At 42.9% G+C, this 14,113-nt stretch overlaps 1 protein-coding gene across 4 annotated transcripts in view; it reads right to left on the bottom strand.

The window, feature by feature from the left end:
• CLTCL1 (clathrin heavy chain like 1) overlaps positions 1-14,113 on the bottom strand; it is a 59,935-nt gene that overhangs the window by 17,853 nt on the left and 27,969 nt on the right. For all 4 annotated transcript variants that reach the window (XM_081174642.1, XM_081174643.1, XM_081174640.1 and 1 more), the window contains exons 13-20: positions 13,265-13,445; positions 11,455-11,618; positions 8,688-8,813; positions 8,265-8,407; positions 6,179-6,413; positions 3,741-3,863; positions 3,055-3,200; positions 749-932 (exon numbers count right to left, since the gene is read on the bottom strand). In XM_081174642.1, coding sequence (XP_081030768.1) covers positions 749-932; positions 3,055-3,200; positions 3,741-3,863; positions 6,179-6,413; positions 8,265-8,407; positions 8,688-8,813; positions 11,455-11,618; positions 13,265-13,445 — 1,302 coding nt within the window. The remainder of the gene's footprint in view (positions 1-748; positions 933-3,054; positions 3,201-3,740; positions 3,864-6,178; positions 6,414-8,264; positions 8,408-8,687; positions 8,814-11,454; positions 11,619-13,264; positions 13,446-14,113) is intronic.

Genomic DNA, 14,113 nt, shown 5'->3' with positions numbered 1-14,113 from the left:
TTTATATACAGTGGTATCTCTAGTTACGAACACCTCTGGATACGAATGCTTCGGGCTACGCACACGGCAAACCCAGAAGTAACGGGAAGGTTTCCGCCGCCCGCGCATGCGCAGAACAGGCACCTCTGGATGAAAATGTTTCAAGGTAAGAATGGACCCCCGGAACAAATTAAATTCGTATCCAGAGGTACCACTGTATAAAGCAATGTTCCACAGACTGTTGCATTATATGGGCACAACCTCTCCCCATTCACCCAGTGCTGCATATATTGGTATATGTCTAGTGGATTTACCGGGCAAATAGAAAGCTTGCCATCTTGAGGAAGAAGAAAAAAAAGTTCAGCAGCTCATGTAGGTGATGACAGTTTCTGGTAAAGCCTTGGACATCACTGAACAGGTTTATATAAATCTACCCAATACAACCAAGGAAACAGCCACTGTCACTCATCCTTGAAGTTAAGACTCCCTTCTTGCTCTTCAGGTATAGAAACCAGGCATAGGCAAACTCGGCCCTCCAGCTGTTTTGGGACTACAATTCCTATCACCCCCGACCACTAGTCCTGTTAGGGATGATGGGAGTTGTAGTCCCAAAACATCTGGAGGGCCGAGTTTGCCTATGCCTGATATAAACATCCAAGTGTGCTACATTTTGCTGACGTTTCATGCACAAGCATTACAATATTTAATTTTCTAGGTCAAGGGAGGTCTCTGCAAAATGCACTAGCTGTTGATCTGTACTGAGCCTCACCTGAATTGCAGAAGTATTCACATCAAATTTCCGAAAGATGGCAAAAGCTTCTTCGTACAGCTCATTGCTAATAGCAATATTTGCAATATCTGGGGCATCATAGTTGTCTAGGCGGTTTATATACTCCATCACGCGTGTTCGGTCTGCTTTAATGGCCGTCAGTATTAGGAGATTCTGAAGATTCCTTTAAGGGCAAAGAACGAAACAGTCAAGAAGTAAATTCAACTAGCAGGCTTCCCTGCTGAATTTGCGTAAGAGCATTTTAGGAGTTACGCAGGAATAAAAGACAACTTCGTGTGGGCAACAGTAACCAGTTTTAAAAGTGAGCATTAATTAACTTGAAACCAAAACTAGCTTCTAGCAGCTGAAGTCAATGCAACTTCACAACGCAATAGAAACATGAGCAGGGTTGTGGCCTGTCACACTATATAACTGGGGTGGCTAGCCATTTTCAGCACAAGAGCCACATTGGTACATTTCTCCTTGTACAGGGAGGCCAAGTGTGAAAACGAGAGTGGCAGAGGGCCAAAAGCTCAGTAAGAATTCATTAATATTTAATTTAACAAATCCATTAATATTTTATTGGCTCTTTGTCTCTTTAATAAGTAATTGGTTTATTTATTGTATTTATTGTAAGCAGCGCTCGATTCATCTGTGCTGCCTTCCCAAGCCTACAGAGAATAGAGACTCCCAAATTTAAAATTCATACCAAACTCATGTTTTGAAAAGCTGCCATATACTCAATTTCACATGCTGATTCACAAAACAATTGATACTCAGTAAAAATTTGCTGAGCAACTGAAACAAGATGCTTGTTTCAGGATGCCCTGTATACCTGAAGGAGTGTCTCCGCCCCCAGCATCCAGCCCGGACACTGAGATCCAGCTCCGAGGGCCTTTTGGCGGTTCCCTCACTGTGAGAAGTGAGGTGAGAGGGAACCAGGCAGAGGGCCTTCTCAGTAGTGGCACCTGGCCTGTGGAATGCCCTCCCATCAGATGTCAAGGAAATAAACAACTATCAGACTGTTAGACAACACCTGAACGCAGCCCTGTTTAGGGAAGTTTTTAAGGATTGATGTTTTACTCTGTCTGATGGTTTAATCTGCTGAAAGCCACCAAGAGTGGCTGGGGAAAATCAGTCAGATGGACAGATAATAATAATAATAATAATAATAATAATAATAATAATAATAATAATTCACTCATTATTTATTGCTATTATTATTCACAGTTCAAACGTCTCTGCAGCAAACTATGCACCACGGTTGCCTCTATCTACAAGGAAACTTTTAGCAATTTCACTCCTCCGATGCTGCAGATGAGATTGTTTTAAATCACATGCCTGTCTGGGACAACTCTGGGAAAGGAAGAAGTCTTATCTCTTCCGCTGCGGGTACTATTACACTGTACTTTCGCTTTTATTTCTTTTTGTTTGTTCTCTCAGAGCCAGAGAGAACGGACGCCATTATGCCTGTGTCTTTACATAGTGTGTACATAAATAGTACATTAGATCTACGATGTCTCACTCTTCTTGCTGTGTTAAGCCAGAAGATTAAGTGTGCATATGCCAGCTGATATATGTCGCTGAGCGCACTAGAGAGGACGGGAAATGCCTTTTCCAGCGCTGCATTCTGCTTGACCCCAATGGAAAAAGTCTTTGGGGTCTCCCATTTCAGGGCCCCTGAGAAAACAGCCCCCAACACAGCTGACTTCCCTTGCAGTTCCAAACGATAATGCCAAGCAGACCAACACAGCTAAGTTCCATTCTCAATCATAAGAAAAGCCTCACGAAACATCTTGAAGCAAAGGGTAAGGAGGATGGGGCAACGGCTGAGATAATAAAAAAAAAAGGATTGTGCTGCCACAGCTAAATGCAGTGGACGCTCGGGTTGTGAACATGATCTGTGCGGGAGGCAAGTTCACAACCCGCAGCGCAGCGTCTGCGCACGTGCGGGCTGCAATTCAGCACTTCTGCACATGCGCAAAGTAACTTAGCGCTTCTGCGCATGCGCAACCACCGAACCTGGAAGTAACCCGTTCCAGTACTTCCGGGTTTTGGTGTGTCCATAACCTGAAAAAGCGCAACCTGAAGTGTCTGTAACCTGAGGTATGACTGTACTGGGAAGGGTCCTATCTGAAACTGCTGCGGGGGGCGGACAAGTAGGCTTGCAGTGGCTGGTCTACTACTTCTGCTATATATAGTATACCCATTTTAGAGCAAACCTTACACTACGAAGCCTAGCACTCATAACACTCATTTCCATGCATATTTAGTGTAGTGGAGAGGGAGGGCCTTCCCTTTCCTACCTGTGCTCACTGAAGACAGAGTTATCCAAAACAATCTTTTCCAGTAGCTCAATGAGCTCATTGGGCAAGTCGGCTGTCATGAAAGCTTTGACAGTCACAGAAACCTCCTCTGGATCCTGCGTTTCTGACAATGCGGTTTGGACAACCTGAATGTTTTAAAAAAACAAAAACAAATGTCTGCCATGAAGAGAGCATACTAGTAGCGTAGTTTTAGGAAGCCAGTTAGGAAAGGACAGCAGGAGTGCATTTAACTTTCAAGGAACAAAGTTTAGTTTATGAAGGAAATAGATGGGTCTGGAAGAAGTATAAGCATCAAACTATTTGGCTTGCTTGGCATGTATCTAACACAGAATCACAAGCAGCCTTCCCCACCAGAAAATAAGAGTTCAGCACGGAAGGGTTTACGGGTGTTTGGAGAGAAAAAAATCATAGGCAGAGAAACAAGGGAAAAACAAATGATACTCTTATGGAGCAAGAAGGCGGGCAAGCAGGCATAGAGAATTAGAGGGGCAAGGCTGATCTCATTTAGAGGAGAACTATGGGAAATGAGGGACTACATAAGATCTCTGGCAACTGCTACCCTTTTCAGAGCACAATGCTGAAGAACAGATGACGTTTCTCTTCTTGCTCAGTCACCAACCACTACATTCTACCTATTTTGTACAAATTCACTCTACTTGCTATACCTGATCAATGAGCGGCCTCCTGAATGGATTGTTTTCCTCCAGAACGTTTACCCACAGTTCTGGATCTTTCCTGCGCACCAGATAGCGAGCTTCGCTCTTGAACAAGGAGTTCTCATTGCAGACCTGAAAGAAACAAAGGAAAAGGACAATAAACGCATGGAGTATATATTTGGACTAAAAGCAGCTATTTCTAGGCAGCTATTTCCAGATTCACTGGAAGCCGTAATTAGGCTGTAATTCCATTTAATTTGCAACGCTTCCAATTCTGTGGCACCTTGCTTTTCGAAGCTGGCTTTCCTTTTCAGAAAACTCATGGACACACAGCCTTTACTGAGAAGAGATTCACCAAGCACAGATCGAGAGGCTCCAGAGATCTGATTGCAAGACAGAACAAGGAAGCAGCTGGATGAAGTGCAAATGTTGAGTGTCCTTTCAATAACACACTCCATCTTGTTAAACTAAATAAACCATCTTGAAGGAGCTGCATTAAGTTGAATGCCAACAAATATGGCTGCAAAAGCATCCACAGAATGTCAGTTTAGTAGTCAGTACAAAAGTTAGATTTTATTTTGAGACAGTGTCCCATTGGCTAATCAGCTGTGAGCCATAACTTTATCTCAACTTCCTCATCACATTCCATTTTATCACTAAAAGCTTATCTTGAACTACAGTGGTACCTCGGGTTAAGTACTTAATTCGTTCTGGAGGTCCATTCTTAACCTGAAACTGTTCTTAACCCGAAGCGCCACTTTAGCTAATGGGGCCTCCTGCTGCCACTGCACCCCCAGAGCACAATTTCTGTTCTCATCCTGAAGCAAAGTTCTTAACCCGAGGTACTATTTCTGGGTTAGCGGAGTCTGTAACCTGAAGCGTCTGTAACCTGAAGCATATGTAATAATAATAATAATTTATTATTTATATCCCGCCCATCTGGCTGGGTTTCCCCAGCCACTCTGGGCGGCTTCCAACAAAACACTAAAATACAATAACCTATTAAACATTAAAAGTTTCCCGAGCTAAATGTAACCCGAGGTACCACTGTATATTTATTTCAGTAATAGGGAGAGTGCCTTATAATGTGTCCATGGTATGAACTCCAGTAGATGCCAGTCTTTACCCCTCTCACTGTAACACAACTAGTACCGAGACTAGCTCTATGCCTGAAGTATGCATACCTTAGTAAATCTGTGCACACTTGCTAATATATGTTAAACTTGCAGAGCTTTCCAAACTGTATGTCGCGACATTAGTGTGTCGGCTGCAGTGTGAAGGTGTGTCACGCAAACGCTTCTCCCGGGGCTGGAAAGGGGTTAGTTTAACCTCCAGTTTGCTAGTAAAACTGAATTGCTGTGTCGCGAAATGATGCGTGTCTAAAAAGTGTGTCACCAACATGTCTAAAAATTGTGTCACCAACATGTCTAAAAAGTGTGTCACCAACATGGAAAGCTCTGTGTTAAAGGGTCAGTTCATCAGAGAAACACAATGTGTATTTGTAACCCAGTCTTGTAGTGAGGAAGTTGCCTGTACCTTTTATGCACCACATGAAGCAGCTGTTTGCATTCACCAGAGTGTTTAATAAATTTGGAGAAAGGATTCTCTAATGCTTCACTGAACTACCTGCGAAGGAACCTCTGCATATCTGCAAGGGAGCAACTGTGCACTGCGGAAGATTGTGGGTACCACTCAAGGACAAACATACTGTTCATATAAGGCAGTTTCCCAACCTGGTGCCCTCCAGATGTTTGGAGTACAACTCCCATCAGCCCCAAAACAGCTACATTGGTTGGGCCTGCAGAGCACTGGGTTGGAGAAAGCTAACATAGGTCTATATTAGCATCTCACCATTCAAATTGAGTGCATTCCTTAGAATACACCCAATGTTTCCTTGCTGCCATAGGGCAGGTGTCCTTTGGACTTCCAGATATTTGCTGAACTACAACTCCCATCACCCCATGCTATTTGCTGTGCTTGCTGTGGCTGATGGGTGTTGTATTTTAGCAACATCTGGAGAACAAAAGGTTCTGCACACCTGTCATATGGAAAGGCTAGCTGTGGTGAGCAAACAAGCCTTCCAGGAAATTTGTTTCAAAACTGACTGGGGAAGGGAAGATATCTGAACTAACAGGTGGCTCATCTACTATTGCTGATGTTCTCATTGAGGAATAATGAGGTTACCCAAAATATACAGTTTGAAAGCCACCAGCTAATGCTGCTTTGCATACACAATCATGGCTTGTGCACCAGAAGATGGCAACCTTTGAATGTTCATAACTATAAGAAAATAAGAATTAGATTTGACAGATTTCTTAACCACTCTTCGCTGCAATTCCATATGCGTGATATAATCAAATCCACTTACATGGTACAATTGGGGGTGGGGACAGAGGAGAAGAGAGAGCACAATATAGGTAAGCTACAGCAAGAAAACACTAAAATACCTTTATGAGTTCAAGGTCACACTGTCCCCTCTCATAAGCAACACATGCCAAGTGGGGGTCCCTCTTTTCACAGTATTTGCCCACAACACGGCTGTCGTAAAAGGGGTTCTCCCGCAGAAAGCGTTCTGGGTTGTTGTTGCTGTCAATATAGATTTTAGCCAGTGCATTGTGTGTTGCCGGTTCTTCGCAGCCTTCATGAATTCGAGACTCGAGCCAGGGCAGCAGCAGCTTAAGCCTTAAATAAGAATGCAATTCATTAATTTTCTATGCTACTAGCAACCAGCAAAGACCCGCCTTTAAACTGCATCACAGAATCAACTTTCTTCTCTCTCTCCCTTCCTGCCCCCTTCTGCGCTTATCATAAAGAGGACGGAAGACCCCTGCTAAGGAGCTAACCAAAGAATACGAAATGTAACCATTCTGAAGTGAGAGGAAGAGGATTTTAAACTAATGGTGGAACTTGATTCTATGAGGAAGCATTTCTTCCAACTCCTAAGTAAAGCTGGTCAGTTTGGCTTCTATTGAGTTTTTGCCTTGCGCATCACCTAAAATTTCCACCTTTGCTAATATAAAGGACTGCCTATCTTCTTTAAGGCCTGTTCTCCATCTACCAAGGAACCCTTGCCTAAGGATGGAGACAAATCTGCGTAACAGCCACACTTTCCATTTCCGGAGATGGCAAAATCAGTCATTTTTCAATATTATTTTTCCCGACAAGCCTTGGCAAAACCCAATACGTGCATAGCACCTGAATAGCCTCACTTGAATGTCTACTATTTCTTCCCCTATTCCATCTTGGGACTGGGACCAGATGGCTTCACCATCAGCCATTTTTCTTCCACCCTCACTGCTGTTTACCATTGAGACCAGTGCTTCTTAAAGGGTGTGGCACACTGGTTTGGCAGAAGAGAATGGCAAGTGTGGTTCAGGGGCAAGCAAAGAAAAATTTCAACATTTCAGTATAGTATAGTATAGTATAGTATAGTATAGTATAGTATAGTATAGTATAGTATAGTATCAAGAACAGATCAGGGAAAGGTTTCTTTCTGTAGATGAGGAGATGAGAGTTTGTTTGTCTCAAATTAAACTTAATATCGTAGTAAGGTTAAAGCTTACTCGGAAATGATATGTAATGAATTGAAAAATATGTTTAAAAGAACATTTGTTAAAAAAACAAAAACAAAAGCCTTTCTTTTGGGAATTATAGGGACAAAACTACCCAAACTGTATAGAAATTTATTCATGTATGCAACTACGGTGGCAAGAATGCTATTTGCCCAAAAACGGAAAGAAGTAGTAGTCCCAGCGAAAGAAGAATGGATACAAAAACGTATGGAATATGCAGAAATGGCGGAGCTTACTGGAAAAATAAGAAATCAAGACAACGAACTTTTTATAAAAGAATGGAAATGGTTTATTGCATATTTACAAATAAACTGTAAACAGATAAGAACACTGGCATGACTATTGTAATAACCTGCAGTTTTATAAGAGTATATATATTTGAAGTAGATAAATCTGGAATATGCAGAAAATATAAAAAAATAAATTTAAGGAACCGCAGAAAGAGGGGGAAGGAACTCGAGTTTTGAAATGTTAAAATGATTGTAAAATTATTGAAATGTATAAAACTGGAAATCATAAAAAAATAAACCTAATATAATGAGATTTCCCAGCTAAAGCACCTCTCATTGAGTTTGTACACATACTTAAGGTACAAAGGAAAGAGGCTTGTTTGTATTTTGGGAATGATTTGTGTTCTTATGTAGCTGCATGGTTTTGTATTTTCTGGATGGCCCATGATCACATCATAAAGTAGTTGTGTTCTGTGCTATAAATCAGGAGCTGTTTCTTTTTGTTTTCCAATGTATTTCTTATACATTAAAAAATGGTATGGCAGCAGCAAATTTTTATTCTGAAAGTGTGACCCAGAGAAAAAAGTTGGTCTAATAAGGGTACTGACTTAAAGTAGTTTTTTGCAGTATTTTGACACAGTGGTTTTTTACAAGCACATAGCTTTGCAGTTGGAATCTAAGAAGTTTTAGAAATAAAGGAATTTAAAAATTAGTTTGTCTGCAGGTCTTACCTATTTCTTTTTTCCACTTCAGCTACCAGTTCATCTGTTGAGAACTGGCCTCTCACCACCATGATCAAGTTCTTGATAACATCTTCAGAACAATCCACATCTAGAAGCCCTCCAACCACGGCTGGAATACGACTTGGGTTTACCTAGAACAAGTCATTATTTTTAGTTTCAGGTCTCACCAAAAAATGTCCAAGCTATTGTTATACAGACACATTGGTAAACTGCAGATTGCAACCAATTCAAAACCATCATTAAATAAAAAGCCATCTGTAGCTATGCTTAAAATTTCATATTGAGTATCCTCTGATTACTTCCCGATCACATTTTCTGCTGGATGTCTAAGGTAAGGATCTGCTGTCACTGACATCAAAAGCATGATCTTAAAAGTTATGAATCAAATTACCGCATGTGTAGATACCTTACCTTTTGAACATAGATCTCAATGTATTTCTGCAAGTTGTTACGGTACAAATAGAGAACCAGGTCATGGACGAAGTCAAATCTGTCACAGACGATTATCAGGGGAAGCTGGTCTGTGAGCTTAGCTTCCTGTACAAACGGAGAGGAGCAAATACAACAACATACCATTATGAGAAAGAGAGCAACAATAAAGTACAAGCAAGAACAAAAGTCCAAGAGAGAATAACTTGAATGGAAACCTGGTTAATTACAAAAGAACCCAGCTCAATACTGTGGAACATAGACTACTTATGTGACACAGGCAAACTACATGGCTGCGCTTCTCTTTCCAGAAATTACACGTTTCCTCTGCAATAGATTACCAAGGGCCACTATGTGTATTTATCGCCAATGGGATGGAAAGGTGTAGCCCTCTTCAGTGCATAAGGGCATTTTTATCAGTTCAGTAATGTCAGACGTCAGTAGTGGTTGCTCGTGAGTAACCAGGCACGACTCCAACCTGTCTTTTACAGGCTTTATTTTGGTGCAAAAACTATTTACAGTGCAGAACCATCAGTTCACGTCTGCCTCAATCGCTAGCAGAATCCGGGAGTGGCTCTTTCTCGGTCCTCCCCCAACATAAGAACTTAGCAACCCCCAGCCGTTTCCTTCCTTCTTTGCGCTTTACTCCTCTGCGCAAGAGGCGTGTTTCCCTCCTGGCTGACTTGGCCAGGAGCGGTGCTGAGGCTCCCCGCAGCATCCTCTAGCCCAGGGGTCTGCAACCTTTAAGACAAAAAGAGCCACTTGGACCCGTTTCCGAAGGAAAAAAAACTGGGAGCCGCAAAACCATTGCGACATTTAAAACAAATATAACACTGCATATATTGTTTCTTACCTTAATGTCCGATCTGACAGCGGGCGGGAAGGTGACGTCGGGACGGTGCGTGACTAACGCACGCACCGCCCCCATGCGACGTCACAGCCAGTACAGCGCCCGCCACAGTGGGGAGTGTCGGGGCGCACAATGCGCCTCCTCCCCTTGCTAGTATCCGCCCCGGAGCCGCGGCAAAGGTGTAAAAGAGCCACATGCGGCTCCGGAGCCGCGGGTTGCAGACCCCTGCTCTAGCCCTTTCCCCTCCTTTACCCCGGAAGTGTGGCTTCCCCTACCCTCAGACTGACGAGGTGTGGTGCTGGGGCTCCCAGCAGCATCCTTTGGTCCCTTCCCCTCTTCCCCACGAGGTGTGGCATTCCCCACTGCAGGAAGAGGAACTGCTGTATTCCTGTATTCCAACAGCCTCTCTGCCTCCCTTCCCTTTTCCAATGGCAGTCCCCTGACAAGTAAGCAACACCCACTGTGCGTAGGCTCTCTTTTTTTATTTGTACCCCTAAGCGCTCTCTTCAGTCCCTCTCCTAACTCTGCCTATCTTAACTCTGGGATGCATGTCCCCTTTTCTCTGTTCTATCACAGGCCTAAAGCCTTGTCTCTACTAACATCTCACACTACGTTCTAAAGCAGTCTTCCTATTATCAGATGTCTCTCTGCTCATATTATTTGCTCCTCAACTCATGAAAGGAGAGTGGGGAGCTTTCCACAAGAGCGCTTCAGACAAAATTTCCCTCTAGTCCAGCATCTGGTTTTCCCACAGCAACAAACAAGCTGCCTGTGAGGAGCTCACAACCAAGAAGAAAGGTCAGCAGCCCTCTCCAGCTAGTGTTCTCTCAGCATACTGTATTCAGGACTGGAGGCAAGATATACCGTATTTACTCGAGTCTAATGCGCCATCGAATCTCATGCGCACCTCAATTTTCAAAACCTTGAAACCAAATAAAGTATTTGCTGGCGAATGCAAATGAGACATTGAATCTCATGCGCACCTTGATTTTTGCAACGTAATTTCACCAAAAAAAGGTAAGCATTAGATTGGAGTAAATACAGGAGTCATCATGGCTTAGTAGCCATATCCTCCACAAACGTGCCCAATCCCCTTTTAAAGCCATCTTGTGGAAGGGAATTCCAAAGGATAACTATGCACTGTGTGAAGTAGTCCTTTAGTTTTGTTTGTCTGAAATGAATTCTCCCGAATACTCAATTTACTCAATGGAGGGGAAATGTGTGTGCGTCCTATGGGGCGAATGCAGGCTTTCGCTGAAGCCTAGAGAGCGAGAGGGGTCGGTGCACACCGACCCCTCTCACTCTCCAGGCTTCAGGAAGCTCTGCGCAGCCCTCGGGAGCCCGGCGCGAGGTCACGCCAGGCTCCGGAGCACTGCGTAGAGCTGCCTGCAGCCCGGGCTTCGAACAGCTCTGCACAAGCCTGGGGAGACCGGCGCAACTCCGCGCTGGGCTCCCTAGGCTTGCGGATAGCAGGCTGTTCTGGGGGCTGGGGGAAGCTTGGGCTTCCCCCACGCCAGCCTCGTACCTGGGGGGGAAATAATATTTTTTCTTTATTCCCCCCCCCCCCCGAAAAAAAAACCTAGGTGCGTCCTATGGGGCGGTGCGCCCTATAGGGCAAAAAATACGGTAATAGGATGACCTCAGGCTATATTATGAGAGATCACCAATGTGGTATTAAAGTAGAAAACCCAAGAGGGCAGTAAAAACAGAATTAAGGACTAAATCATCATCATCATCATCATCGTTATCCCACCCTTCTTCCCAGGGCAGCAAAGAAACATAAAAAGTTAGCACAATTTAAAATAAAACAAACATATTGAAAAACAAGGGTGACACAGAAAAAAGTCTAAACAGACATTTAAAGTACCACCACTCAGTTTGGTACTGTGGGTGTTTTACCTTCAGAAAGTTCTTCACCCGTTCTGGATTATAACAATTGCTTTCTCGGCAGATTCTTTCTACCTCTTTGATTTGGCCAGTCTTGCAAGCTGCCTGGATATACTTAAAGTGGACATCTGGGTCTTGACTGAAGTTCACAATAGAGCCCAGGAAATAAAACAGCCCTAGAGAGACAGGTTTAAGTGGTTGGGCGGGGTGTCCACATTGGGGTGGAGGGGAAGAGAGAAATGAAAGGCACCTCCACAAGCATCAAATATAAAAAGCTTCAACAAGGCATGGTTCAAAAAAACACAGTGTTTGAAGACAAAGGACCAGTAGCCCAACAAATTATGATCCAATAGCCAGTAATGAAAATGGCCTTAATCCATGCTTTAAAATTAGGAAGCATTTTCAGCATTGCATTCCTAACTCAGACATATAATCAATTCACTTGATTAAATTCTTTTAGCAACTTCTAGAAATAAGTATTGGTTTTCTTATTTCCTCCCCTCATTCTAGCATCTTTAATAGTACTCCTTCCATGATTGGTTAAATTTCCATTTCTTACAAATCATGCGAAAAAAATCAATCAATTAATACACTAGTCAGGTCAGGATTAACTCTTTGCAGCCAATGACCATTACAATATGGGGAGATAATCAGTCCAATAAGACAGGGCTAAACCCTGTGAATACAGAATTTAAAATATTTATTTAGTTCAAGACTACCCATAACATTCCACACTAATATGATTTTAAATGCCTCTTTTATCTTTTTTGCAGCAATGCAAATAAAGCTACCCTATATCTTAAAACTATCTGTTTGGCCTTCTAGGAAAGTCTGAAAGGGAAGTATGAACTTAGCCCTTGGTAAATTATATAAAATACAGTATAAGATACAGTGTACAACATCTTCAATTTGGCCTGCTCTACATACATAAAAATGTGACTTTACTGATCTATTAGAAAACCTACTAGCTAAATATTCAGTAGGCATGTTTGGGAATCTAAGCTTTTTAAAAGCTTTTTGCTAGCCATTATTTCAGGCAAATATTTTAAGAATTAGAAACTACCTTTTAAGACAGGATTTGTAAGTTCCTTGCTGCTTGCAAACTGCTTACTAGAGCCCTATCCCTTTTAATATCAGAACTACAAATGTAGACATGGCTTTAGGCTGCACTGTAATACAGTGGTGCCCCGCAAGACGAATGCCTCGCAAGACGAAAAGCTCGCTAGACGAAAGGGTTTTGTGTTTTTTGAGTCGTTCCGCAAGACGAATTTCCCTATGGGCTTGCTTCGCAAGACGAAACGTCTTGCAAGTTCTTGCGAGTTTGTTTCCTTTTTCTTAAAGCCGCTAAGCCGTTAATAGCCGCTAAGCCGCTAATAGCCGTGCTTCGCAAGACGAAAAAACCGCAAGACGAAGAGACTCGCGGAACGGATTAATTTCGTCTTGCGAGGCACCACTGTAGTTACAGTGAAAAATCTGCTGGGTAAGAAAAATATTACTTTTACTACCTCTAAACTATACAAATTTACTTATACACATGCCTATTTTGCACAATGTATTTTACTTCTTGCTCTTCTCCATTAGTAGAAGATTTCCAGTGCCTTGCCCTCAACCTCAGCCATGGTTTTGGCTTTGACAACATTGCTAGGCACTGCTACCCTCTCACAGGGGCCAGAAACGTGTAAAAAAAAAATGCATTCTTGCAGTCTGTTGTTTTCAGTGCTTCTATAAAAACAGCCTCCCACCTCCATTATCTGACATTCCGCAGTCCTCGGTAAAACAAGTTCAAGGTGAGCGAGCACTATTCGCTGCTTCCGAGGCTTACCTTCGTAACTTTTAAAAGATTCAAACAGCTCCACAAGAGACTGGGTGCCCAGCTGTTCGTGGTATTTAGACGCCACTTGCACACAGAGCTGCAGGTTTTGTCGGATGTTGGCGGACAGCATAGCACGTAGGCACTCAACAGAATCTTCAACTGATAGAGAGCCAAAGAAGTTCACAAGCCACTATGGAAAGAAGCAGCAAATAATTCAAACAGGTTCACACCATGGCATGAATAGTTACTGTATCGTGAGTTTCAATTACCGTATTTTTTGCTCTACAAGACTCACTTTTTTCCCTCCTAAAAAGTAAGGGGAAATGTGTGTGCGTCTTATGGAGTGAATGCAGGCTGCACAGCTATCACAGAAGCCAGAACAGCAAGAGGGATTGCTGCTTTTGCTGTGCAGCGATCTCTCTTGCTGTTCTGGCTTCTGAGATTCAGAATATTTTTTTTTCTTGATTTTCGCCTCCAAAAACTAGGTGCGTCTTGTGGCCTGGTGCGTCTTATAGAGCGAAAAATACAGTATCTACCAATCTAAGGGAAGCACAAAGGTGTATTAAAAGCACTGAGGTCCATTATCATTTTTTGGTTGTTTCAGGAGAGCCAAGGTAGGCACGGAGGGCAGGGGAGAGGCCTTCTTTTGCTCCCTTCGTTTTATCCTCACAACCACCCTGTAGAGTGCATTCAGTTGAGTGTGTAGCCCCAAGTCATCAGCAAGCTTTATAGCCAACTAAGGATTTGAACCTGGGTCTCCCCAGTCCTGACCCAGCAACACTATTATACCACACTGGCTTGTATACAAGCAGAAGATCACTGGAAGCAAAAAGGGGAGGTCTGAAGGGTCTGTAGGAA

This window comes from Podarcis bocagei, assembly GCF_964188305.1.
Source record: "Podarcis bocagei genome assembly, chromosome: 16".
Classification (NCBI taxonomy): Eukaryota; Metazoa; Chordata; class Lepidosauria; order Squamata; family Lacertidae; genus Podarcis; species Podarcis bocagei.
This window is presented reverse-complemented; position numbering and strand designations above follow the sequence as displayed.